General features: G+C 42.1%; 1 protein-coding gene across 1 annotated transcript; it reads right to left on the reverse strand.

The window, feature by feature from the left end:
- Window positions 1–235: 235 nt before the first annotated feature.
- LOC309559084 (forkhead box protein J1.2-like) lies at window positions 236–26821 on the reverse strand. Its single transcript, XM_082262219.1, has 3 exons — window positions 26706–26821; window positions 13874–14357; window positions 236–1509 (listed from the first exon to the last, which is right to left on the reverse strand). Exons 2-3 carry the CDS (start codon window positions 14333–14335, stop codon window positions 856–858), a joined length of 1116 nt encoding a protein of 371 aa, XP_082118345.1. The 5' UTR covers window positions 14336–14357; window positions 26706–26821; the 3' UTR covers window positions 236–855.
- Between the last annotated feature and the right edge of the window lie 1090 nt (window positions 26822–27911).

Raw genomic sequence — 27911 nt, forward strand, 5'->3', positions numbered from 1 at the left:
ACCATGTAATATAGGGTCAAACCTAAACACTTTCAATTTGTATGCAGTCAGGCAGGCCCTTGCACTACGTAGTTTAAGGTAAATCTAAAGGAAATTGAATAAGAAAATTGTATAGTGTATGGCCAGCCTTAGGGCCAAACTTTTTTTTTTGGTGTTTTCCATAGCAATTAGTCAGGATCCAGTGAAGATTAAATTGCCCACACTCACGCCAATACACATAAAAAGGCAAGACAGATTAAATATTCTTTCTTTATTTTCAACAGGCTAGATAGGCCTTAAAGGCTTCACATTTGGAGCCAACTATCCTTCAAATCACAATAAATCCATATATTCTTCATATAATATTAGCTGCATAGATTCTTCATTTTACTAAAAACTCTCACCACCCACATTTTTTGCCAATAGTCTGGTATTTTATAGAAAAAATATATTTCCACGACATAGCGGATATGTTAAATGGCTGTGACTGTCCACTGTCCGTAGCTGTTTGTAACTTCAGCATGTCATGCTGGTCCTTGAGTTAAAGATCAAATGTCTTCTAGGTGAGATGCCACAACATCTGTAGAAACTTGGTGGCCCAAGTATGGCATCAGGCACGCTGCACCAGGAAAAGGCGAAATAGAGGCCTCAGTCCTCCTTGACCTCTTTTTCCATCGTTACTAGTCTTTTTAGATCATTCTTAAGACTGGGACCTATCTACAATGCAAAATTCCACAATAAACCTTGACTAACTGTAGATCAGCAAGGAAAAGTCTCTGAACAATACCTCAGGTCCACTTCCATTTTTAGTCATTTTAAAGGACTGTTCAGCTATATTTCTGGTAATAACTGAAGAACCTTAGTCATTGTAAAAGGTCATAACAATGTCTCTGCCCGTTCCCAAGGTGGGCATTCATACAAAACGTCTTCAGCATAGCCATTTTCACTGTACCACTGCTCTGCCACCGGTTCTTCCTTCAACTCTTGCCAAGTTGGGTGGTGTTCAGAAAGCATAAACCATTGGCTATCCACTATGGCAGGGTCTTGCTGGGCCAGTTCCAGTCCAGGGTTGGTCACTACTGAGGCATTGGGACCAGAAGAGCCCATATCTCCCTCCCACCACATGGATATTAAGGCGGTCTGCAGATCAAGGTCATCAAAGTTGCTGCCATTCAGAGGATCTTCAGGAGGAAAGAGGTTGTCTCCATGTCTTTTGGGGACTCTCAGAGCTGGAAGAACAGGATTGGCTTTTTCTTGTCTTCGAGGCTGCTTGTATCCACAGGAGGAACGCTGGGTTTGGTGGTTATTTGCTCGAGCGGATGTTTGGTAGGGATGGTGGAGTGTCACTTTGTTGCACCTCGGAGGCTCAAGGTGAGAAGCTGGCATTCTTCTCCTCTTCAGGACTCCATTTACAAACATATCTGCATAACGGGGATCCATCTGCCAAAATCCACCCTTTCCAGGTTCATCTTTTCCACGAGGGACCTTCATAAAGCATTTATTCAGGGACAGGTTGTGACGGATGGAATTCTGAAGCACAAAGAAGGAAGAATTGTTGTAAGTGTTAGGATATAACCACAGACAAATATTTTTTATTAGTTCACGATAAAGTTGGGAAGGCTTGAAAACTCTGTCAGGTCTTGAATAAAGTCGAACTATAGGCAAAACTTTTTTCTTTTCATTTTAGTTAAAGTAAGGGAGGGTTATGACCCCTGTAAGGTTTATTTTTACCATCTGTGTCCCCCTCAGGGAGATTTGACCTCACTTCCTGTCCCATGCAAAACACAAAAAAAAATTAACTTGAGTGTGACAGACAGAAAATCTAGTTTGGGACTTGTCAGGTAATGACAGCAGACAGGATGGCACTTAGACTGGCCATACATTATACAACTTTTTTGTACAATTTTCCTTTAGATTTAATATGAGGTCAAACCTAAACACTTTAAATTTGTATGCAATCAGTAGATGGTAAATCCAAAGGAAATTGAATAAGAGAATTGTATAATGTATGACCAGCCTAACGTGAGTCACTATTTTGGAATGGTAGATAATTTGGCATTGGAGGTGATAATTGTGTAAAGGGCCCTAAAATGATTTTGCTATGATGCCTGGTGATGGTAAACTCTCATCCTGGATATAACTCGCAGGGATTCTTTGATAATTAGGGCTCTTTCACACGGGCGTTCCGTATGTCCGTATATCACCCCATCCGTTTGCGGGTGCTATACGGACATAATGCTTGTCAATGGGATTGCGGATGTCAGCGGATGACCATCCGCTGACATCCGATTTGCGTCCTTTCAGTTCTGTTCCGTTTTTTGGAACGGAACAGAACCCTATTTTTCCTCCGTTAAAAAAACGGAACTGAAGCAAAATCGGATGTCAGCGGTGTCATCCGCTGACATCCGCAATCCCCATAGGCTAACATTATGTCCGTATATCATCTGCAAACGGATGGGATGATATGCGGACATACGGACCGGATGACACAAGTGTCATCCGTGTCCGTAAAAAAAAACAAAAAAAAAAAAAACGGGGCAGCCCTGTGAAAGAGCCCTTTCAACAAATTTTAAGATTCATATACAATACATAGTTACATAAAAAGACACAAGTCCATCCAGTTCAACCAATAGGAAAAATAAATACTGTACATAGAAAACCTCCATATACAGAATCCTATACCCACAGCTGAACCTGTGGAAGGCAAAAAACCTTTATAAAATATGGTCCAATATACTTTAGTGGGGGAAAAAATCCCTCCTCATCCCCTGAAGGCAATTAGATATTCCCAGTATCAGCAATCTCTGCTGCTATTACCTATAAATGGCAATATCCAGTTATATTTTGTGCATTTAGAAATGCATCCAGCTCTTTTTCAAAACTGAGCTGGCCAAAACTATTTTGTGAGGGAGTCTATTCCTCATTTTCACAGCTCGTACTGTGAAGAAGCCTTTCTGTATGTGGAGGTTACATTTCTTTTCCTCCAGACATAAAGGGTTTCCCCTTGTCTGTTTTGTTAAACATATAACACCTATTGCAGGGATAAGCAAACTGTGGCCCTCCAGCTGTTGCAAAAGTACAAGCCCCATCATGCCTCTGCCTCTATGTGTCATGCTTGTGGCTGTCAGAGTCTTGCTATGCCTCATGGGACTTGTAGTTCTGCAACATCTGAAGGGCCAAAGTTTGCATACCCCTGACCTATTGTATTAAAACCAAAGCAAGTGTCTTTGTTGACCATACCATCCAAGCACATGTAAGTTTCTCTAAACTACAGTTAATAAGGACTGTCAGGTGGAATGTGATTGGTTGTATCAGTAACCCAGAAGAAACTTGACTGTTACAGTTTATACACAGTGCTCAACAATACTAAACATCTGACACAGTTGTCGCTGGCATGCACTCATGAGGAGGGCTGTTTCTGAGAATAAGCATAAATAGAAGGGTTCCCATATGGCAGATACATAGAGATTGATTTACTAAAGACAAATAGACTGTGCACTTTGCAAAGTGCAGTTGCCCCAGAGCTTAGTAAATGAGCAGAAGTTATGTTGACTTTCATCATCCAATCATGTGTAAGCACAAATTTTGTCTATTTATTTTCCTTGCATGTGATTGGGTATTCTTTGCAGAGTGAAGCTTTACCTCATTTACTAAGCTCTGGAGAAACTGCACTTTGCAAAGTGCACAATCTGTTTTCCTTTAGTAAATCAACTCCACAATGTTGTGATTGTTCCCTTTACCAATGAATAAACGAGAATAATTGTTGATCTTAGAAGATTTTCCAGCATACAGGGAAATCTCTCTTATGAAGCTTACAAGTACCACTAACATAGGCCTCAGAATGAAAAAGGCTGTTTAATGCCAATTTTACCACCCCAGGGTGTCATGATACACAGAGATGCACTAGAAGTTACTATTATTTTGCCTTATGCTGTAGAAGAGCACACTATGGTTGAGGAGGAGGACATAATGACAAGATGTTTTAATGTGACTCAAGTACTCAAGTCATACCTGGCACATGCTCAAAGAAAGGAACCATAGGCTAAGACTACACAAGAGATATTTAGGTAAATCATGCTACCAATTTTTTTAGGATCAGTAACAGATCTAAGCCAGACTTTCTCAACCAGGGTTCCATGAAACATTAGGGTTCCTCTAGAGCAGGGGTCTTCAAACTTTGGCCCTCCAGTTGCTCAGGAACTACAATTCCCATCATGCCTAGTCATGTCTGGGAATGTCAGAGTTTTACAATGCCTCATGGGACGTGTAGTTCCGCAACAACTGGAGGGCCGTAGTTTGAGGATCCCTGATCTAGAGGTTGTTAGTCAAGCAATTAGCAGTGTCTGACTCTCAGATAAGCAACCACAGACAACAATTATCTTTTTAGCTATCTGTAACAAGGGATTCTTCCCAATGACCACAAGCTTAAACAGGAGCTCCAGTATCCCCCAAAAAATTAAAAATCAGCAGCTACAAATACTGTAGCTGCTGACTTTTAATATAGGGACACTTACCTGTCCAAGGATCCAGCATTGCCTTCACCCGAGTCGATTCTTCAATCGGCTTCAGGTCCAGGCGCCAGCATTTTGACTAAGAGAAACCGGCAGTGAAGCCTTGTGGCTTCACAGCTGGTTTCCTACTGTGCATGCAAGAGCCGGGATTTGTGAATGGTCACACAGTCTTCCAGGACCTGTGATGTGTCCCAGAATGCTGCGGGAAAAGAAGGGGGGGGGGGGGCAACTTCCGCTCACCTTTTGGGTGAAGCTCTGCTTTAAGGAGTGATCTTTCCAGTGGCCATTACATTAATTTTTGCTGAGCTGTAGATAAGGTAATTTAGAGCAGGTGTTTCTTGAGACTGGAACGTTGTTTTTAAGGGTTCCTTTACGTTAAAAGGGTTAGGAAAGGCTGATCTAAGCAGATGGAACAAATGTCAGCCTATGGAGTAAACTACACAAGTAGCATGTAGTAGTGGTTACTCTCACACTATGTAACAATGTTCCAATCATGTGTTTTCAATCTCTACAACAGGGGTGTTCAAACTTTTTTAACAAAGGGCCACTTTCCTGTCCTTTAGACTTTAGGGGGGTCGGACTGCGCCCAGTTGAAGAAAACAATGCCTCATTTTTGGTTTTAGGGGGAGAAATAGTTGGGGTCAGTGAGAGGAAAAAGGCCCCGTCGTTGGTGTCATTGGGAGGAAGTATGTCCAATAGTTGGTGACAATGGAAGGAGTTATGCCTTATTGTTGGTGTCAGTGGCTGTATTAATGCCTCAAGGACCGGATAAAGGCAAAGGGCCGCATACAGCCCCTGGGCGGCAATTTGGAAATGAACAACATGCTATTTTTGTGGCTTAAGCTGGCCACACTCTACAGCATGGGTGTCCAACCATTTGGCTTCTCTGGGCCACATTTAGTGTAGAGAAATTTTCTCAGGCCGCATATAAAATATATACTATGGTTAAGGTATATAAGTAATAAAATGCCGCCGCACCCTTCCCGCGCTGCCGCGCCCCCGCACTAATTTGACACAACTAGAGGATGATCAAATGAAATGGAATCAGTATACAGAGGTTTACTTCTTCTGAGAGATAATAAAGGAACACTCTAACCACCATGACCACTTCAGTGATTTGAAGTGGTCATGGTGGTAGGAGTCAGAAACACTGCACATGCTCGCCCCCCCCCCTCCCCTCCGCCTCTGCCTACCGTTAGTTGGAAGTTGCTGTGGCCATGCCCCCAACCTGACTTCCTTCCTCCCCAGCAAAAAAAAATAGTCAGGGGCCAGTGGGCCGCATTGCCTGCGGTTCCGGGCCGCAGGTTGGACATGCCTGCTCTACAGCATGAATGAATAGATTAATCTCCCACTGTACCTATTGCCATGTAAGGATGAATCTCCCACTGTGCCTATTGCATTTTGATAGTTGCTTTCGGGGTGACAAATTGTCACCCTGTTCCTTCAATTTTTCATTTAAGGGATCTCAGCCAGGAGGTTGCCAACAGGGCCATCTACTAAGTGAACGTTGGCTGGGCCATCACAAATTGGACACAATTTTTACAGTGTATGGTTAGCCTTGCTTCATGGGGAGACATTTGTTCCCTATGGACTGAGCTCCTCCTGAACCCTCCTGGCACCTCCTGCTACCATTCATCTGCCTGCCCTTCTATCTTCCACCCCCATTACCTTGATTATGGTACCCAAATACCGACTTTCTGAAAGCCAAGATTTGCACAGGGCTAGGGATTTCTTCACCCCATATGATAGTGGTCAGGCACTGTAATGTGGGATGAGGAGGAAGGGTGCAAGTCTGCTCCACACCCGTAAATTAAAGCTGATTTCCTGACCAAACTCTTCACCAAACTCTTCACCAATGGTAAAACTCAAATACTTGTTAGGTATAGGAGAATTAAAAGCTGAGAAATACTTTCCTTATTTCTTGGTCCCACAGACTTGCTCCCTGCCATATGACCAGTCCTATGAAGCTGCTTCTCTTCATTGGTCATGCAGTCACAACCTCCCCAATATTAGTACTTAGGACAGTGGTTCTTAACCTGGGTTCGATCGAACCCCAGGGGTTCGGTGAGTCAGTCTCGCGGGTTCGGCGGAGGTCAAGACACACACCCGACTCATATGATTCGTGATGACACGCCCACTCATTGGCTGCAGATGATCACTTGGCCTATCTGTGCTGCAGGGTACGTCGTGTGATTTCTTTCTTAATATTAATCCCTTCATACTATGTCGAGCAAAAAAAGAAAGTGGTCGGACGAATATGAACATTATGGATTCATATTTATAACGGAACGTGATGGGAGTCAGCGTCCTAACTGCACAATTTGCAATGCCATGTTGAGCAATTCTAGTCTAGCACCGGCAAAACTAAGAGAACACTTCCTTAAAGCGGTAGTATCCCGCTTTTTGACACTTTTACCTACAGGTAAGCCTATAATAAGGCTTACCTGTAGGTACAAATAATATCTCCTAAACCGGCACGGTTTAGGAGATATTTACAGTGCATGCAGCCGCTCGCGCGAGCGGCGCATGCGCTCTGAAGGTCCGGGGGACCTTCAATTAAGTTGCCGGGAGCTTGCCGGAAAAAACGTCATCGCGGCTCCGGCCAATCATCGCGCCGGAGCCGTCTCTTCCGGCCAATCAGCGCGCCGGAGCCGCCGAACCCGGAAGAGACGACGAGGGACCATGGCAGTGCCCGCAGCGATGTCCGGGGGTCCGTGTCGGGGCTTCGTTTTAAGGTAAGTTACACATAATGGGCTAGTATGCGATGCATACTAGCTCATTATGCCTTTGTCTTGCAGGTTTTTTTTTTTCTTATTTTTTTTTTTATAGAGTTTACAACCGCTTTAAGCTGCATGGAGATGGAAAATACAAGAACACAACGCTCGCTGAATTCAAGGTGAGGAGAGCCAGATTTTATTTTTCCAATTAAGAAGGTGGGGTTCAGTACCTCCAACAATGTTAAGAACCACTGACTTAGGACGTTGAGGGCTCATCCACATACTGGCAGCAGACTGGTGCACTAGCTATCATAAGAGCTAGAAATAAGGTAAGTATTCCTTTATTTAAAACCTCCCTTAGACCAAATTAGCATTTAATCCTTGCTATACCGGGGGGGACTCACACTAGTGAAGTTTTATGGCTAACTGGAGTTTAGGTCTTATGGCAGTCTATGGTTCATTTAGGAGGAAGCCAATCTGATCCTGGCCACACAGCTAAACAATTGTGTCACAAGCTTTCAAATCGGTTTCATTGAGTAAATCATTGGAAAGGCAATGGAAATGAACTACAATTACCTTTATCGTTTCGTCACATGCAACCAGAAAACCTTTTTGGTTGAACGAAAAACAAAACTGGCATATGTATTGCCAACATAAAGGTAAGATGTGGCACAGGAGGGTGCCTGCTATTTTCCTGCGGGGTTAATGTTTCCTTTTATGAGCATGTGAGAGGTCTACTAATTAATCTTCTATTAAAAGAAAAATAGATCATAGTGATAAATTCTTTGTTTCTTTTTATTTTATGCTCCTTGTTTTATTACAACATTCTACTTTCTAATTTCATCTGAGTTCTTCCTTATCTGACAGGTGAGGGTGGGGATATCCTTCATGTGATCTAGTTATCAGGACTTTGATGATTGTGGAATATAAAGGGATGACCTATCTTTTATGGTCCCGCTCCCTGCCCCCTCCTTAATAGCTCAGGTGTCACTTACTGGCCAGGACAAAGTGGCCCATTATGCAGCTGTTTCTGGGAGCAGGCAGGAAGCACACAAATGACTATAGACAGACACCTGGCACAGTCCTCGCCATACACCCAGCATAGCCATGAATAATGCAGTGTGTCACAGACACTAGAGGATTCCCACTGGACCATGTGCAGCTTGTCACTGCTCTTCCTATACAAAGATTTCCCTTATCTCCCTGACCAGGGAAAAAACAAGTCCTGCCATGTCCCAAATTCAGATAAGAAGACACAGGTGCAACACAAGTGAAAGAAAGGGACCGTGGCCTGGGGGCATTTCCATCTACGCTGGCCTGCTCTTCTATATAGAACCACAAAATAGATGCTACACAGATGGCCCTGCAACAAAAAGAGCCCGATTTCTAAAAAGTGGAGGAAAATTGGAACAGTTGCCTGGGATTGGTTGTGATGGGCAACTACAGTTTGCTCCAATATTCAGAGAGAAGAGTGCTACAGCATCCAATCATGGTGTTCTAATGACAAGAAAAAAATAAAAATCTGATTGGTTGCTAAGTGCACAAAAAAGTTTTATCCTTAAGCAAATTTTGATCATAAGATGTAGCCATGTTGAAATCTTTGGATGACTTGGGGGATCCCACCCCAGATAAGGCTTTGTGGTCCTTTGAACCTGAGGAGTTTGGTGAGCGCATTTATTTGTCATTTCACGTGGTGGAGCTAAAATTTGTCCTTTAAGGTGTGCCCCACCCTCCTGAGTGCAGCCCTTGAATTTGCAGCGTCCCCACTGGGTCCTTTTCCCAGAGCTCCCAACTGTTCCTGATTTCGAGGGACTGTCCCTGATTTGGAACAAAGTCCCTCTGTCCCTCTTTCCTCCTCGTTTGTCCCACTTTATGGTCTGATCTGTATAGTTGTATATAAAATGCACTTTTTAGTTTTCAAAAAGTGTTTCCCAGTGCTAAACATTTCATCCAATTTTTAAATTGCTGTATTTATAAGCTGTGTCGGGACAAGGGGGTGTACTCACTTTTGTGAGATACTGTATATTTTCATCACATAATTATTATTACCCTTACAGCACCTTACTTTACTTATTCTTGTATCATGTTGAAATCCAGTCTGTGGAGGCTTATGTCCCCCATCATGACCCACTCCATAGGGTTAGGAATACTCCACGCCTGGGAAGCTCTCCACCTTTCTGGATAAAAGGACAACTGTACTTTAGCTAAAAGTTGTCCTTTAAGGCAGTGGTCCTCAACTCCGGTCCTCAGGGCCCACTAACAGGCCAGATTTTAAGTATTACCTTGGGGAGATGCAGACTAGAATGCTGCAATCACTGAGCAGCAAATGATATCAACTGGGATGTATTTCAGTTATCTTGCAAACCTGGCCTGTTAGTGGGCCCTGAGGACCAGGGTTGAGGACCACTGCTTTAAGGTGTGCCCCCACCCTCCTGAGTGCAGCCCTTGGCTTTTGCAAAATTGCAAAGCCTTTTTTTTTTTTTACGAAAGTGTCCCCACTGGGTCCTTTTCCCAGACCTCCCAACTGTTCCTGATTTCGAGGGACATTCCCTGATTTAGAACAAAGTCTCTCTGTCCCTCTTTCCTCCTCGTTTGTCCCTCATTCTGGTCTGATCTATATAGTTGTAAATAAAATGTACTTTTTAGCTTTCAAAAAGTGTTTCCCAGCGCTAAACCTTTCATCCAATTTCTAAATTGCTGCATTTATAAGCAGTGCTGGGACAAGGCCATCTAGAGCCCAGAGCAAACATGCCAAATTACCCCCAACCTGCCCCCTCCGCAAGATGTATAGGCGTTATCCTAGCACTAATCCTCTAACCCTAAAATTTCCCCTCCAAGCTCAAATCCCCCACCACCCACTCCAAATCCCCCTTCCTGCACAAATTCCCTTCCCCAATCCTAGGACAACCCCCCCTCCATTCCTAACACAAATACCCTCTAATCATCCCTACTAGTACAAATCCCCCCCCCCCCCAAAAAAAAAAAAGTTTCCCCTCTACAATATTGCTTTTAGAGCACAAACCCCCAAATCCCCCCACAGCACAAAAGTTCTTCCCCCCTCCCAGCACAAATCCGCCCAAATCACCACTCCTAAATTTGCCCTCCTAGAACAATTCTTACCCTCGCCGCCCCCAAAGTTCCCTTCCCAACACAAATCTCCTCCCCCCAATCTCTGTGTGGTGCCCCCCCCCCCCACCTCACATGATACCACAGTGCTCCTCCTGCCCACCCCTTGTCCCAGGCCTATTTGTAAATTTCAAAAGCCAATAAAAAAGGAATAGTAGTGGTAAAAAAATTAAAAAAAAAAGCACTTGTGGGTTAAATTAATACTTTTTTTCCTATAATTCTCCTTATGGAGGCGTGGCAGGGGGTGTGTCCTATGCCTAATACTTTTGCTAATAGATGTCCCTCGTTCCCATCTCAAAAAGTTGGGAGGTTTGCTTTTCATCCTACATGCCAAGGCCCTGTATGTTTCTATGGGGATCAGTACTTATTGCAGTCTCTGGTAGTCCTAGAGGGTTCCCACACACAGGAATGAAAGTGACACATACACTATATTACCAAAAGTATTGGGACGCCTGCCTTTACACAAACATGAACTTTAATGGCATCCCAGTCTTAGTCTGTAGGGTTCAATATGGAGTTGGCCCACCCTTTGCAGCTATAACAGCTTCAACTCTTCTGGGAAGGCTGTCCAGGTTTAGGAGTGTGTCTATGGGAATGTTTGACCATTCTTCCTGAAGCGTATTTGTGGGGTCAGGCACTGATGTGGACGAGAAGGCCTGGCTCGCAGTCTCCGCTCTAATTCATCCCAGAGGAGTTCTATCGGGTTGAGGTCAGAACTCTGTGCAGGCCAGTCAAGTTCCTCCACTCCACCTCACTCATCCATGTCTTTATGGACCTTGCTTTGTGCACTGATCCAAATCATTTGGTGGAGGGGGGATTATGATGTGGGGTTGTTTTTCAGGGGTTGGGCTTGGCATCTTAGTTACAGTAAAGGGAACTTTTAAGGCGTCAGCATACCAAGATATTTTGGACAATTTCATGCTCCAAAATGAAATGGCCCCTTCCTGTTCCAACATGACTGCGCACCAGTGCACAAAGCAAGGTCCATAAAGAGATGGATGAGTGAGTTTGGAGTGGAACTTGACTGGCCTGCACAGAGTCTTAACCTCAACCCGATAAAACACCGTTGGGATAAATTACAATGGAGACCGTGAGCCAGGCCTTCTTGTCCACATCAGTGCCTGACCTCACTAATGCGCTTCTGGAAGAATGGTCAAACATTCCCATAGACACACTCCTAAACCTTGTGGACAGCCTTCCCAGAAGAGTTGAAGCTATTATAGTTGCAAAGGGTGGGCCAACTCAATATTGAATCCTATGGACTAAGACTGGGATGCCATTAAAGTTCATGTGTGTGTAAAGCAGGCGTCCCAATACTTTTGGTATGTGTGTATGTGTGTATGTGCAAGAGGAAAAGAATCCACCATTGATGCTTTTGAAATAAAGGGTGTATGGCTTTGGGCAGGGCCGCTCAGTAAAGATCACTAGAATGGGGGCAGAGGTAAATGTTTGACTGGCCGGGCTGTACTCAGTAGGGTGGGGGAGTCTGTTAAATGAACAACCTGCATCAAAAATACATTTGTCCTTTAAATCAACTGACAGGTCAACAAACTCTATTCAAGAATTATTTGAAAGGACCATCTGACAGTTAAGCCGACTCTTTGAAAGACAATCAAGAGCATGTTGTACCTTACAGAGCTGGTCCCGTTGGAATAGTTGCTTGATGTGACATTTTCAATAAAAGAGCTTATTTTTTAAAAAAAAAGGGGGAAGTACTTGTGGCAACCAATCAGAATACCTCTTGTATTGGTTCGATTTCAGTAAAGCAAAGTCTGATTGGCTGCTTTGGGTTACTGTACTCATAAGTGTGCACAGCCTATTGCATTAGGGTGTGCACTGTGCACCCAAATGTTTTAAAACATTAATTGGTGTCAGTAGAGCAGTGGAGTTCTCAGTAGGGCAGAGGTTGGTGTCAGTAGGGCAGTGGACGGTGTCAGTATTTTTTATTTTTATTATTTGATTCATTATTATTTTTTACAACATTTTTAGGGCTTTGGTGAAAATCAGCAGGGAGAATCTTTGCCGCACAGGGATATTAGGGTGTGCCCAGGCACACCCGGCACACCCCCTGTGCACGCCTATGACTGTACTCTGCACTTAGCATGCTGTTCCGCGCACTGTTTAGCATGTCAGATAACCTTCAGCTGCCACTCTCATTCAGCACACATCCTACTATAGGCAAAGAAAACTCCCCAATAGGAACACAGTTGACAATAAAAGCACGATGGAGGTCCTAACCCATTACCCATCCCCAGGTTATCCAAAGCAAAATATAAAGCGCTGGCTGGAGTTGGGCTTTAAAGGATTCTCCCTTGAACCCCTCATAGAGACCATGGAATAAGACCATACTTATTAGATTACCTTTTGCCCAAAACGGTTTCTTCCAATGCAGTACGGGAGAATAAAAGGTAAACTTTGATTGATCGAGAAAATCCATTCTTGAGAATGAAGGATTTTTGTTTGTTTAACCGGTTGCCGACCGCCGCAAGTACATGTACTGCGGTGGTCAGCCCCGGCCAGGCAAAGTGACGTATGGGTACGTCACTTGCCTGTCACTTGCTTGTGAGCAAATAGCGCGCGTGCCCCGGCTCGTTCACTAGGAAGTCCGTGCGTGTGACCGGCGGACCCGATGTCCGCCGGTCACTCGTCGATCGTCGGTGGAGAGGGAGAAAGGCAGGCGGCTAATGTAAACAAGCCGTCTGTCATTCTCCCCTGTGTAGGAATAGTGATCATACGGTTCTACTATGTAGGACCGTATGATCACTGTTCCTACACCAGTAGCCATGTCCAATCACAGTTAGAAGCACGCCCCTAGGGACACACTTAACCCCTCCTTCCCCAATAAAGTTAACCCCTTCCCTGCCAGTGTCCTTTTGCAGTAACAGTGCATATATATAGCACTGATTACTGCAGTAATGTCACCCAAAAGTGTCAAAAATGTCAGTCAAGGGTCCGATCTGTCCGCCGCAATGTCGCAGAACCGCAAAAAAAAAAAAATCGCAGATCGCCGCCATTACACGTTAAAAAAAAAAAAAACACCAAAAATGAAAAAAATATTTCCCTTTGTTAGTAAACGCAATAACTTTTGCGCAAACCAATCAAAATACGCTTTTTGCGATTTTTTTTTTACCAAACATATGTAGCATAAAACAAATTGGCCTAAAATGTTAAAAAGTTTTGATTTTTACTTTTTTTTGGGGGGGGGGGGTTTCATATAAAGAAATGTGAAAAATATTGTTATTTTTGCAAAATGTATGCTCTTTTTTTGTTTATAGCGCAAAAAGTAAAAATCGCACAGGTGATCAAATACCACCAAAAGAAAGCTCTGTTTGTGGGAAAAAAGGACGTCAAATTCGTTTAGGTACAGCGTCGCACGACCGCGCAATTGTCCGTTAAAGTCACTCAGTGCCGAATCGCAAAATACCCCCTGGTCGGAATGGGGGTAAAATCTTCCGCAGCTTAAGTGGTTAACAATCTACCCTAGGCTTGGTACTGTATATAGCAGAACACAGAAAGGTGATTTTGCCTGACATCTCTTACCTGCCAGCTGGGGTCAGCATGCCTGTAGTAGCAGAAGTTCTGGGTGATCCAGTTGTATATGGCAGACAAGGTCAGTTTCCTCTGCTGGCTTGCCTCCATGGCCATACAGATGAGGCTAGCATAGGAATATGGCGGTTTCACATGGGGATTGGTTCTGTAATCCACGTCCTGGATGGGATTGGGGGCAGATGTAGGTAAAGAAGGCCAGGCATTGCTCCCCAGGGTAGCTCTTTGTTTCCCATTACGAGGAGCCTGGCAGGAGGCTATATCCCCAGCTGTGGGGCTGCATGGACCCTGGTTTGTGTGAAGAGGAGGAGGACGTGAGGTGGCAATGGATGACAAGTCTGAACTCCGGATGGAGAAGTCTTGGAGCCACTGAAGGTTGGTTAAACTGTCATCTTCTCGACTATTGTCTTTCTCCATAAGCGTTAAGGACTGGTGGTGGGAAGAAAGGACTGGCATGGTCTTCTAGGAAGAGGGAAACCTATAATCAGAGACATCTCATTAGAACTCTGCAATAAGAAGTGTAATCACAAACAAGTGCCGTAAATGTTTAATTTAGAAAATACTATTTTCACTTTTTTTTATTTAATTTTTGCAACTCAATGCTGCTGATCCCCTCCAGCCTCTTTCAAGCACTTCCTATCTTCATGCACTCATGCCAGCAACAGCTGTATGTCATTGCTATGGGCGGGCTTCATGATGGTGACAATGGCCAAGCATGCCTGTGCAATAGGCAACAGCATGGCCACTAGACAGGCACATGGTAAGCTGACAAACCAGAACAACTAGGAGTCAGGGATACAGCATTTCCCCTTTTAACAGGAAGAGCCTGGACCAGGATCTTTATGGCAGGATTACCAGGCATTATTGTAATAAAAACTGCAGATTTAAAAAGATTGAAAATAATTTTTGATATTACATAAACATGCTAAAAATTACAGGACATTTTAGTGATTGGATTTACATCTACTTTAATTCTGCAGTTCCTATAGCATGGTGGCTCCATATTTGTGTGCTTTAATGGACTACAGGGCCGCTATAGCACTTTCACCTAGCAGCAAGAGGGTCGCTGGTTTGAATCCCAAACCAGGACACTACCTGCCTGGAGTTTGCATGTTCTCCCTGTGCCTGTGTGGGTTTCCTCCGGGTACTCCGGTTTCCTCCCACACTCCAAAGACACGCTGGTAGGTTAATTGGATCCTGTATAAAATTGGCCCTACTATGTATGTATGAATGTGAGTTAGGGACCTTAGATTGTACGCTCCTTGAGGGCAGGGACTGATGTGAATGTGTAATGTATATGTAAAGAGCTGCGTAAATTGACAGCGCTATATAAGTACCTGAAATAATAATATTCAAAATCACTGGGCCCTATGCAGCCTACCTGAGAGCCCCCCTACCAAAAGTGACGGAGGACGTAGATTTATCATTCTCATTCTCTACAGCCTCAGCTGCACAGATGAATGAATAGGAAGCACTTTGAGGCTTCCTGCTCATTCACAAACTAAAGCATAGTAAACACAGTTTACTATGCCTTAATGATGAATGGACACAGGAGTGATTGGTACTGATTGCTCACGGTGTTCATTCAGAAAAGAAAGGGGCCAGTAAATTACATCCCCTGTGTGCTTGCAGGAGAGGGGGATGCCGGCAGTGCTGCGGGGGGAAAGGAGCACAAAGGGTGGTCTGGACAGGAGATGGAAGGGGTGCATGCACTAGAACCAATCCCCTTGCAGTGCAGCAGGAAGGAGGAAGAGGAGAAGCTGGCAGCACTGCAGTGGGAGACAGCAGAGGATTGGTGCTAGACAGGTGCCTGGGCCCCACTTTTAAACTGATGGAGCCGGGGGCCCAGTACAGAACGGCTGGCTGTACTGCGTTATCAGCGGCCCTGATGGACTATGCTGCCAGCTAGAACACATACAAGTATTAGGGTTGTGGGAAATGAGCAGGTGAAATATTTGCTTCTATGGCTTCACCAAGTGTGACACCACGTGGAATGACCATAGAATACTACAGACATCACATTACCCTCTCAACAATTGTATAATAAAAAAGCCACTCTTAAACCCCATCCTTACAAGTGTTCAATCCTGTAGAGTACCCTTCATATTTAAAGAATATAGACTTCAATAGAAAATAGAATTAGAGCCTTTTTTTTACTTGCGTGTCCTATTGGGGAGATTTACCTTCACTTCCTGTCACATAGCCAAAACAGGAAGTTAGAGGAAATCCCTCAACAGTAAAGGATTCCCTTGTCACCATTGGCAGATTTCCCCTCTTTGCCTGTTGTGGTGACGACCCAAATTTTTATTTTTTCCCTTTTAGTGATAACAGTAAACCGGACAATAGAGAGGGTGAATCTTTCTAACGGGGTCACAGACAGCAATACAAATCCCTCTCCACTCTGTCCATAACAAATAAAACGTTTTTCCTTTAGTTCTACTGATAGGTAAAAACTGGTTTAATTGATCGGTTGAAATTTTTCAGTGTATGTCAGTCCTTTACTGAAGTGCATGTTAAATCTGCCAATGACTGTTTGAAAATCGAGTGTTAAATTATAATTGTTATTTTTTTTTTTTTTTTATATAAAACATGGATATAAATCTTTTCAGATCAATCTGCACCGCTCTGATCCCTCTTGTTTGCCATCTTGCTCTCCATTTAGCTGCCTCTCCCCTAATGACAGTAAATATAGTCAGATAATTTCCCTCTGTGGGCTCTGCCACAGCCGCACCACCTCCCCCAGGCCTCGCCCCAGAGACTGTTTGTTCAGAACAAATAGCGCTTGTTCCTGCTGCCTGCGCTTGTCGCTGAGCCACTTGGGAATGCCGTTACCTGTTCAGATAACCACCCTTTCCTGGCCAGTCATACAGAATCACCTTACTTCCAATATAAAACCAAGTCCATACATTGTACAGAATCCAGAAAAATCCAATCCCCTACTGATAATCTACAGTCAGTGATCTCTGGATATTATACGGAAGAAGCACTGTCTGATCTGTCCTAATAATCTACGTCAATGATCTCTGGTTATTATATAGGAATGGCACTATCTGATCCCATCCTCAACATATACAGTAAATGATCTCTGGATTATTCCATAGGCAGGATCTGCTTCCTTTTTTTGCAGTGCTACACAGTGGTTGACCCCCCTCCTAATTATCTACAGTCAGAGATCCCTGGATGTTATATAGAAGCAGCACTTTCTGATCCCATCCTCATAATCTACAGTCAGTGATCTCTGAAATATTCCATAGGCAGGATCTGCTTTCTTTTTTTTTTTTTTGCAGTGCTACACAGTGGTTGACCCCCTCCTAATTATCTACAGTCATTGATCTCTGCATATTATAAAGAAGCTGCACTGTCTGATCCTGTCCTAATAACCTACAGTCAGTGATCTCTGGATATGCTTTAGAAGCAGCACTGTTTGATCCCATGCTCATAATATACAGTCAGTAATCTCTGAAATATTCCATAGGCAGGATCTGCTTTCTTTTTTGTTTTGCAGTGCTACACAGTGGTTGACCCCCTCCTAATTATCTACAGTCATTGATCTCTGCATATTATAAAGAAGCTGCACTGTCTGATCCTGTCCTAATAACCTACAGTCAGTGATCTCTGGATATTCTTTAGAAGCAGCACTGTTTGATCCCATGCTCATAATATACAGTCAGTAATCTCTGAAATATTCCATAGGCAGGCTCTGCTTTCTTTTTTGTTTTGCAGTGCTACACAGTGGTTGACCCCCTCCTAATTATCTACAGTCATTGATCTCTGCATATTATAAAGAAGCTGCACTGCCTGATCCGGTCCTAATAACCTACAGTCAGTGATCTCTGGATATTCTTTAGAAGCAGCACTGTTTGATCCCATGCTCATAATATACAGTCAGTAATCTCTGAAATATTCCATAGGCAGGATCTGCTTCCCTTTTTGCAGTGCTACACAGTGGTTGACCCCCATCCTAATTATCTACAGTCATTGATCTCTGGATATTATAAAGAAGCTGCACTGTCTGATCCTGTCCTAATAATCTACAGTCAGTGATCTCTGGATTATTCCATAGGCAGGATCTGCTTCCCTTTTTGCAGTGCTACACAGTGGTTGACCCCCTCCTAATTAGCTACAGTCATTGATCTCTGGATATTATTTAAAAGCAGCACTGTCTGATCCCATCCTTAAAATCTACAGTGAGTGATCTCTGGAATATTCCATAGGCAGGATCAGCTTCTTGCATTGTAGTTCTACACAATGGTTTATTCCCTCACAATAATCTACTGTCAGTGATCTCTGAATATTATATAGAAGCAGCACTCTCTGATCCCATCCTTATAATCTACAGTCAGTGATCTCTGAAATATTCCATAGGCAGGATCTGCTTTCTTTTTTTTTGCAGTGCTACACAGTGGTTGACCCCCTCCCAATTATCTACAGTCATTGATCTCTGCATATTATAAAGAAGCTGCACTGTCTGATCCTGTCCTAATAACCTACAGTCAGTGATCTCTGGATATTCTTTAGAAGCAGCACTGTCTGATCCCATCCTCATAATATACATTCAGTGATCTCTGAAATATTCCATAGGCAGGATCTGCTTCCTTTTTTTTTTTTTGCAGTCCTACACAGTGGTTGACCCCCTCCTAATTATCTACACTCAGTGATCTCTGGATATTATTTAGAAGCAGCACTGTCTGATCCCATCCTTAAAATCGACAGTGAGTGATCTCTGGATTATTCCATAGGCAGGATCAACTTCTTGCATTGTAGTTCTACACAATGGCTGATTCCCTCACAATAATCTACTGTCAATAATCTCTGAATATTTTATAGAAGCAGCTCTGTCTGATACCATCCTCATAATCTACAGTGAGTGATCTCTGGATTATTCCATAGGCAGGATCAGCTTCCTGCTTTGTAGTGCTACACAAAGGCCGATTCCTTCACAATAATCTACAGTCAGAGATCTCTGGATGTTATATAGAAGCAGTACTGTCTGATCTCATCCTTATAATCTACAGTTACTGATCTCTAGATTATTTTATAGGCAGGATCTGCTTCCTCTTTTGTAGTGCTACACAATGGTTGATCCCCTCCACATAATCTACAGTCATTGATCTCTTGATATTATATAGAAACAGCACTGTCTGATCCTGTCCTGATAATCTATAGTCAGTGATCTCTTGATATTATATAGAACAGCTCTGTCTGATCCTGTCCTGATAATCTATAGTCAGTCATCTCTGGATATTATATAGAAGCAGAACAGTGAGATCCTGTCCCTATAGATACGCATACAGTGCTACCTAGAGATGGCCTGCTTTTGGTTATTTGGCTTTCCCTGTAATAGCTGATTTGTAGGAGGTGACAATCCCCCTGGGATGTGTGGCAGGATCAGATCTCCAGGCAATTTAATCAGGATGCAGGAGATACAATGGCAGTCAGGCCTCTAACCCTGGTGTGCTCTCCTGCAGACCTGCACAGAACAGTGTAAGTACTTGTCTAAGTGCCGGTTCACATTGGTGCGATGCAGGAACCTTGCGAATTCACTGTGGGTTCCCGCATCGCAGGCAGATCGCACTGCCATATACGAACTGCTGGGAGTGTCAATACAAAGTTAACGACATCCCCAGATTAGTTTGCATATCGCAGTGCGATCTGCAATTTGCACAGAATCGGATCGCACTAGTGTGAACCACCATGTGATCCGATTCTGCTGCGGATAAAAAAAAGGGTCATGTGCGTGTTTAGTGCGATTGCGGTGCAAATTCAGCCATACAAACTGTATGGCTGAAATTTGCACCGCACAGAGATCCCATGTAATTTAGGAGCAGTGCGCTCCGAATTACATGCGATCTCTGTGATCGCACTAATGTGAACCGGCACTCAAACCGCACTGCTCTGCAAATCACATGCGATGTGAATTCAGCCATACAGATTGCATGGCTGAATTTGCATCACATTGGGACCAAAGTCGCACAGGACCCTTTTTTTGGTGTTCACACCTATGCGATCCGATTCATGTCCGAACTGACAGTTCACACTGCAATATGCAAACTAGTCTGGGGGTGTCGTTAACTTTGTATTAACACTCCCAGCAGTTTGCATATGGCAGTGTGAGCTGCCTGCGAGTCGGGTGCAATGCAGGAACCCGCAGTGGATTTGCATAGTTCCCGCACCGCACCAATGTGAACCGGCACTAAACAGTTATGTTTAATAAGCAATGGGCCACTGCCACAACCTATGATAAACAAAGAGAAAATAAACTTTTACTCGGAAGACTACCAAAGAATAAAATCCTGCTCAAGCATAGCTCCCAACTGTTCCTGATTTGGAGGAACTGTCCCTGATTTGTAACAAAGTCCCTCTGTCCTTCTTTCCTCCCCATTTGTCCCTCATTTTGGTCTGATCTGTATAGTTGTATATAAAATGCACTATTTATCTTTCTAAAAGTGTTTTCCAAGTGCTGATCCTTTCATCCAATTTCTAAATGGCTGCATTTGTAAATTCCAAAAGCCAATATAAAGGAATAATAGTGGTAAAAAAAAGCATTTGTGGGTTTTACCAATCATTGTTTTGTCCAATTCTCCTTTAGGGGGTGTGGCAGGGGGTGTGTCCTATGCCTACATACTTTTGCTAAAAGGTGTCCCTCGATCCCATGTCAGATAGTTGGGAGGTGTGTGCTGGGGGTTACTGCATTAGGCACATACAGTAATCATTGACTTCTACATTGAACTGGTATATAGCCTTATCAATGTTATTTGGATAAGGATAGTAAATGGATTTGCTTGATGTATTTATTTTCAATACTGTAAAAACCTTGTTTCTACATATGTCTAAGATATATATATATATATATATATATATATATATATATATATATATATATATATATATATATATATATATATATAGGTATATCTATATATATCTATATATAGATATAGATATATCTATATATATATATATAGCTATATATATATATATATATAGATATTATTATTATACAGGATTTATATAACGCCAACAGTTTGCGCAGCACTTTACAATGTGGGGGAAGACAATACAGTTACAGTACAACTCAATACAGGAGGGCCCTGCTCGTTACAGCTTACAATCTAGAAGGGAGGGATATATATATATACACAAATATGTGTATATATATATATATATATATATATATATATATATATATATATATATGTATGGTGTCATTACCTATGCAAGCTTAGCTTCCAGCTTTGCAATGCTACACAATGGTTGTGCTTTGCTGGTTCTTCTTCCAGCAATACAAGCCTAGGGGTTACTCTACTCTGCCTCTAGTGGCTAATCTGCAAATCTCAATAATTAATGCGATAAGTAAAAATGTGAAAGAAGACACATCAAAAATCAAAAATGCACATAGTAATGATACTGCAATAATAACTCAAAATATTCACTTACTGAAATGACACTATATTATACTATACAATCTGTACACTATATGGATAAATACACTATATGGATAAAGATAAGTGTAATGATGTGGTTTAGATTTCTGTACCCACAATCCACACATATTATTATTATTATACAGGATTTATAAAGTGCCGACAGTTTGCGCAGCGCTTTACAATCTTCTAGATTGTAAGCTCTAACGAGCAGGGCCCTCTAGTTCCTCCTGTTTTGAATTGTACTGTAACTGTATTGTCTTCCCTCACATTGTAAAGTGCTGCGCAAACTGTTGGCGCTTTATAAATCCTGTATTATAATAATAATAATAATATGAGGGAAGACAATACAGTAACAATACAATTCAATACAGGAGGAACCAGAGGGCCCTGCTCATTAGAGCTTACAATCTAGAAGGGAGATATTTAAGCAGCAAAGTGATAGCCTTTGCACACGCCTGGCCTTCACATAGCTCTCCACCATCTCCCTAGTTGCCATGATTCTCCCTCCAGAGTTCTATATTCCTTCTAATTGACACAAGAGACAGAAGGAAGAGAGTTGCTATGAGCAGTTTGCTGCTGAATCTCTGTGAATGTGAGTAACACCATTACACTGACTTCATCACAATCTACCAATATGAGATTACTGATCTCTCCCTTTAAATGAAGGTGTGACTGCGGCCATAGCAGGTCATGTGACCGCGCCAAAACGCTGACAACCCAGAGAGCCATTAATGTAAAATAAATACATAAGCCGTACAATCATATCTATCAGACAGCTGTAAAAATAGTAGTTCAGCTTGTATTGTATTATTTTCTTGGTACTCGTCTCAGCAGTAGATCTTAGATGGGCGTCAGAGAGCCAGAAGAACATGCAATCATTTTGCTTTGTGGCTCCATTATATAGTATATATATATATATATATAGCGACTGCCTTTCCTTTACATGAATCTTTATGTGGTTTTAGTTTAGACTTGCAATGATTATTTGTAATGTGTAGAAATACTTTTCTTCTACTTGCTCCCATTTGGTCAGTTAAATATTATATTGGAAGCGTTTTATTATATCTGTTAAACAAGTGCAAAAAAATATCTGTTCACCCAGCCAGAAATCTTGTGATCTGATCTACCGCTGGCTATACACTATACAAGGGGTGTCAAACTCCATTTCATCATGGGCCGCATCAGCATTATAGTTGCCCTCAAAGGGCGTGTTATATCTGTAGGATTAGATGTCCAGAGTAACCCACGCCCCCTTACACCCTTACATGTGGTGTCAAGAGCCCCCCCACCATCAGAAGTCAAGAGTCACCCACCCTTCCTTACATCACAATGCACCCCTTTATCTTGTGCTGCTGCCAGGAAGAAGATGCAGGTGGATCTGGGAAGAAGTGCAGAGTCTGGAGGAGAACCAGAGGAGGGCTGGAGTCAGCTTCCAGAGTCTGCTGAATACTGAAAACAAGAGGAGGGAGTGGCAAGGTGGTGTTGCGGATGCACAGGGAGGTGCAAGGTCTGTAGAAGAGGAGTTCCACCCTCCTCTCTGCTGTGGGCTGCTGAGAAGGGGGGGGGCAAAGACAAGCCTTTCTGCAGCTGCACAGAGGAGTGCAGGATCTGGCAAAGGAGTTCTGTCCTCTCTGCTGCCGACTACAGAGACAAGGTGGAGGCAGAGACAAGGAAAGTGCCGCAGCTGCAGGAGAGGTGCGAGGGTCACATGAAATGACCGGGGGGCCGCATTCGGCCCGCGGACCTTGTGTTTGACACCTGTGAACTATACTATCCGATTGTACAAGCTCTTTTAGATTTAGCAAAACGATGTAATTTGAGGTCAAACCTAAATATGTGATTGCATTTGTATGAAAACAAGCAGGCCCAGGCTCTATAAAGTTTATGGTAGATCTAAAGGAGATTGTACAATCAGATTGTATAGTGTGTGGTCACATGTGACATTGTCCCCTAGTCTACAAAACACCTCCCTTGTTATGGAATAGAAAGGGAAGTGTTATGTAGTAGTAACAGAGTGTTATGTAGTAGTAACAGGGTGTTATGTAGTCTTAACACACTCCTCTTCCTAAGGGTGACAACACTGCTCAGTATTGTGTCACTCTAGGGCAGCAGGTGTGTTAATTGCAGGATTATCAAGTAAAAATAGATGAAAAAAATGTGACTAAATAGAAAATGAATGCAGCTATCACATCTAAAGACCACTAAGCTGCAATCATATTTTTTCTTCTTGGGTTTAGGTATGTTAATACAATCACCCATTTTGCAACAGTGACCTATGTGAGAAAACAATAAGAAGCTACTACTTGAAAATGAAAAGCTACATAATGCATGAGAAGACTGCAAGCATCTGTTACATAATTACATTTCTGAACATCCAACTAACATGTTCTGATATGAGATGGCTGAAAACCTACAAAAGGATTCATCTGACACCGCATAAAAGACAACAATGTGACTCCTCCCCCAACAACCTAAAATAAGTAAAAATGATGATCCCCTATAAAAACAGAACCCCAATAAAGTAAGATTATATAACTCTATACTGTACATACTCTTTTTTACAGACAGTGACAATTCAGCATGCTGGGATCTGTAGCTGGCTCTACTCCATTAGTAGGGATAAATGTAACCAATCCATAAGCAATGCAGAGAATCTATCATTTAATTGATGTTTTTAATTATTTTTACAGCAAAATAAAATGTAGCTCATAAAGGGTACGATTATACAGATCCATACTGTACTTTCTTGTTTACAATTCAGCATGCTGGGATCTGTAGTTCTACTCCATTAGTAGGGATAAATGTAACCAATCCATAAGCAATGCAGAGAATCTATCATTTAATTGATATTTTTTTTAATTATTTTTTATTATTTCTACAGCATAATAAAATGAAATGATACAAATGTAACCCATAAAAGGTAAGATTATACAGATCTTTACTGTACTTTCTTGTTTACAATTCAGCATGCTGGCTCCATTAGTAGCGATAAATGTAACCAATCCATAAGAAATATAGAGAATCTATCATTTAATGTTGTATTTCTATAGCTATAGAAATATAAATTGAAGAATAAATGACAAAATGGAGTCTCTATAAGGTAAGATTATATGGACCCATACAGTACAGTACATATTTATACATTTCCTTTATAGTCGGGGACATTACAGCATGCTGGGATCTGTAGTTCTTCATTAGTAGGAATGAATGTTGCCAACCCATACACCATGCAGAGAATCTGTAATAACATTGTGTACTCTATAGCTATAGAGATACAAAATTAAAATGAAATGATACAAATGCTGTCCCTATTCTTGTTTACAATACAGCATGCTTGTATTTGTAGTTCTACTCAATTAGTAGAAATGAGTACTGTATTACCAATCCATAAGTCATGTAGAGAATTATTTCTACAGAAATATAAAATTAAATGAAAAAAAGAAGCCAAAGTCCAGTGACAACAAAGGTGCAATATTGTAAAAAAAAAAAAAAAAAATTAAATGAAAAAATGTAGTTTCTACAAGGAAAGAATATATAGATCAGTACTGTACATATTTACACTTTTTCTTTACAATAAGGGACAATAGAGCATTAGTAGGACTGAAAGTTGCCAACCCATACACCATGCAGAGAACCCATACACCATGCAGAGAACCCATACACCATGCAGAGAACCCATACACCATGCAGAGAACCCATACACCATGCAGAGAACCCATACACCATGCAGAGAACCCATACACCATGCAGAGAACCCATACACCATGCAGAGAATCCATAAAACAATTCTGTACTTCTATAGCTATAGAAATACAGAATTAAAATTAAAGGATTCAAATGTTGTCCCTATTCATGTTGGCAACATAGCATGCTGGGATTTGTAGTTCAACTCCATTAGTAGAAATGAATGTTTCCAATCAATCAGCCAAGCAGAGAATCCTTACAGTCAGGGAGAATAGAGTATGCTGGGATCTGTAGTTCTACTTCACTAGTAGGGATGATTGTTACCAATCCATAAGCCATGCACAGAATCTCTAATATATTAGGGATACAAAACATAAATGAAATGATAGAAATGCAGTTCCTATAAGGTAATCCACACTGTACCATATTGTTGTTTACAATACAGCATGCTGGGATCTGTAGTTCTACTCCATTAGTAGAGATGAGAGTTACCAATCTTTATGTAATGCAGAGAACATAATAATAATAATAATAATAATGTAATTTTGCATTCCTATAGCTCTAGAAATACAAAATTAAAATGAAATGATCCAAATGTATACCCTACAAGGTAACATTCATACCGATCCATACTGGGTCCCATATTTTCTTTACAGTCAGGGAGAACAGAGTATGCTGGGATTTGTAGTTCTCCTAAATCAGCAGGGATGATTGTTACCAATACATAATCCATGCAGAGAATCTATAAAACAATTCTGTACTTCCATAGCTATAGAAATACAGAATTAAAAATAAATGATTTAAATGTTGTCCCTATTTATGTTTTCAATACAGCATGTTGGGATTTGTAGTTCTACTCCATTAGTAGAAATGAATGTTTCCAATCCATCAGCCATGCAGAGAATCTTTACAGTCAGGGAGAGCAGAGCATGCTGGGATCTGTAGTTCTACTCCACTAGTAGGGATGATCGTTACCAATCGATAAGCCATGCACAGAATCTCTAATATAACAGAGATCCAAAACTTAAATGAAATGATAGAAATGCAGTTCCTATAAGGTAATCCACACTGTACCATATTATTGTTTACAATACAGCATGCTGGGATCTGTAGTTCTACTCCATTGGTAGAAATAAATGTTTCCAATCTATCAGCTATGCAGAGAATCTTTACAGTCAGGGAGAACAGAGCATGCTGGGATCTGTAGTTCTACTCCACTAGTAGGGATGATCGTTACCAATCGATAAGCCCTGCACAGAATCTCTAATATATTAGGGATACAAAACTTAAATGAAATGATAGAAATGTAGTTCCTATAAGGTAATCCACACTGTACCATATTGTTGTTTACAATACAGCATGCTGGGATCTGTAGTTCTACTCCATTAGTAGAGATGAGAGTTACCAATCTACATGCAATGCAGAGAACATAATAATAATAATGTAAGTTTGCATTCCTATAGCTCTAGAAATAGAAAATGAAATGATACAAATGTATATCCTACAAGGTAACATTCATACCGATCCTTACTGGGTCCCATATTTTCTTTACAGTCAGGGAGAACAGAGTATGCTGGGATTTGTAGTTCTCCTCCATCAGCAGGAATGCTTGTTAGCAATCCATGCAGAGGATCTCTCATTAGTTGGTGATGAGTTGCGCAGAAGTTACAATTTGCTGGTAATATGTGATGTATGTTGCACACAGCTCTCCTCACCTGAGATGGATGTACCCGGGGTGACAGGCGGTGGGTGATGCTCGGGCTCCTCGGTGATATGATCACATCTACATTAACCTGCTGCCTCTGCCACCTTACCTCCCTGGGGAGTTCAGTCCTTTAAACACATCCTTGAAATCTCATTGGCTGCCGGTTGCCTGGTTCCCTTTCTCCACGCCATCCAATGGGCTGAAAGGGATTGTGAACCGTCCAGGGGATTGTCTGTAAACTCCTCCCCCTGTGCTGTAGGCGGAGAGGGGCTGTGTGCGCTGCTTTCTGAGGAGAAGGAATGTGACTGTTGGGTGACGGTTCCTGGAGTGTCCTGTGACTGCTGAGGCTTTTATTCTATGCATTCACCTAGAACAATGAGCATGTCCATTCATTTATATCTCATAGATAGATATAGACCACCACTGCATCCTGGTCTGCCCTACACTGCATTCAAAAAGTATTCATACCCCTTTGACATTTTAACAATTTTATCATGTTACAACCAAATGTAAATGTATTTTATTGGGGTTTGCAGGGATCCTCAAACTGCGGCCCTCCAGCTGTTGTAGAACTACACATCCCATGAGGCATTGTAGAACCATGACATTCATATACATGACTAGGCATGATGGGAATTGTAGTTCCTGAACAACTGGAGGGCCAAAATATAAAGACCCCTTTGATAGACCAACGCAATAAATAAGTGAAAAGTGTGGTGTACATTTGTATTCACCCCCCTGAGTCAATACTTTGTAATAGGGATCGATTGATTATCAGCAAAGCCGATATATCGAGGTCCGATCTGCACTTTCCCTGATATATTGGAATCGGCCCCGGAGGTTACCGATATTGCTGATATTTTGGAAAGTGCTGTACCGGAGTGATGCCTGCAGCTAGAGGTATCACCCCGGTACCGGCATCCATAGCCGACGGTCGGCTGTCTTGTAATGATAACAAATGTGGCTGAGGAGCCGCTCGGCTGTCATTACAGGGATCGAGAGGGGACGTCCCCTCCCCTCCCGCCGCCTTCGTTATGTCATTATTACAGTAACAGTGCATATTTATAGCACTGATTACTGTAGTAATGTCACTGGTACCCCCAAAAGTGTCAAAAATGTCAGTTAGGGGTCCAACCTCTCCTTTGCAATGTCGCAGTCCCGCTAAAAAAACACAGATCGCCCCCATTACTATTTAAAAAAAAACAATAAAAATGAC

This window comes from Pelophylax lessonae (genome assembly GCF_965119305.1).
Source record: "Pelophylax lessonae genome assembly, chromosome: 6".
Classification (NCBI taxonomy): Eukaryota; Metazoa; Chordata; class Amphibia; order Anura; family Ranidae; genus Pelophylax; species Pelophylax lessonae.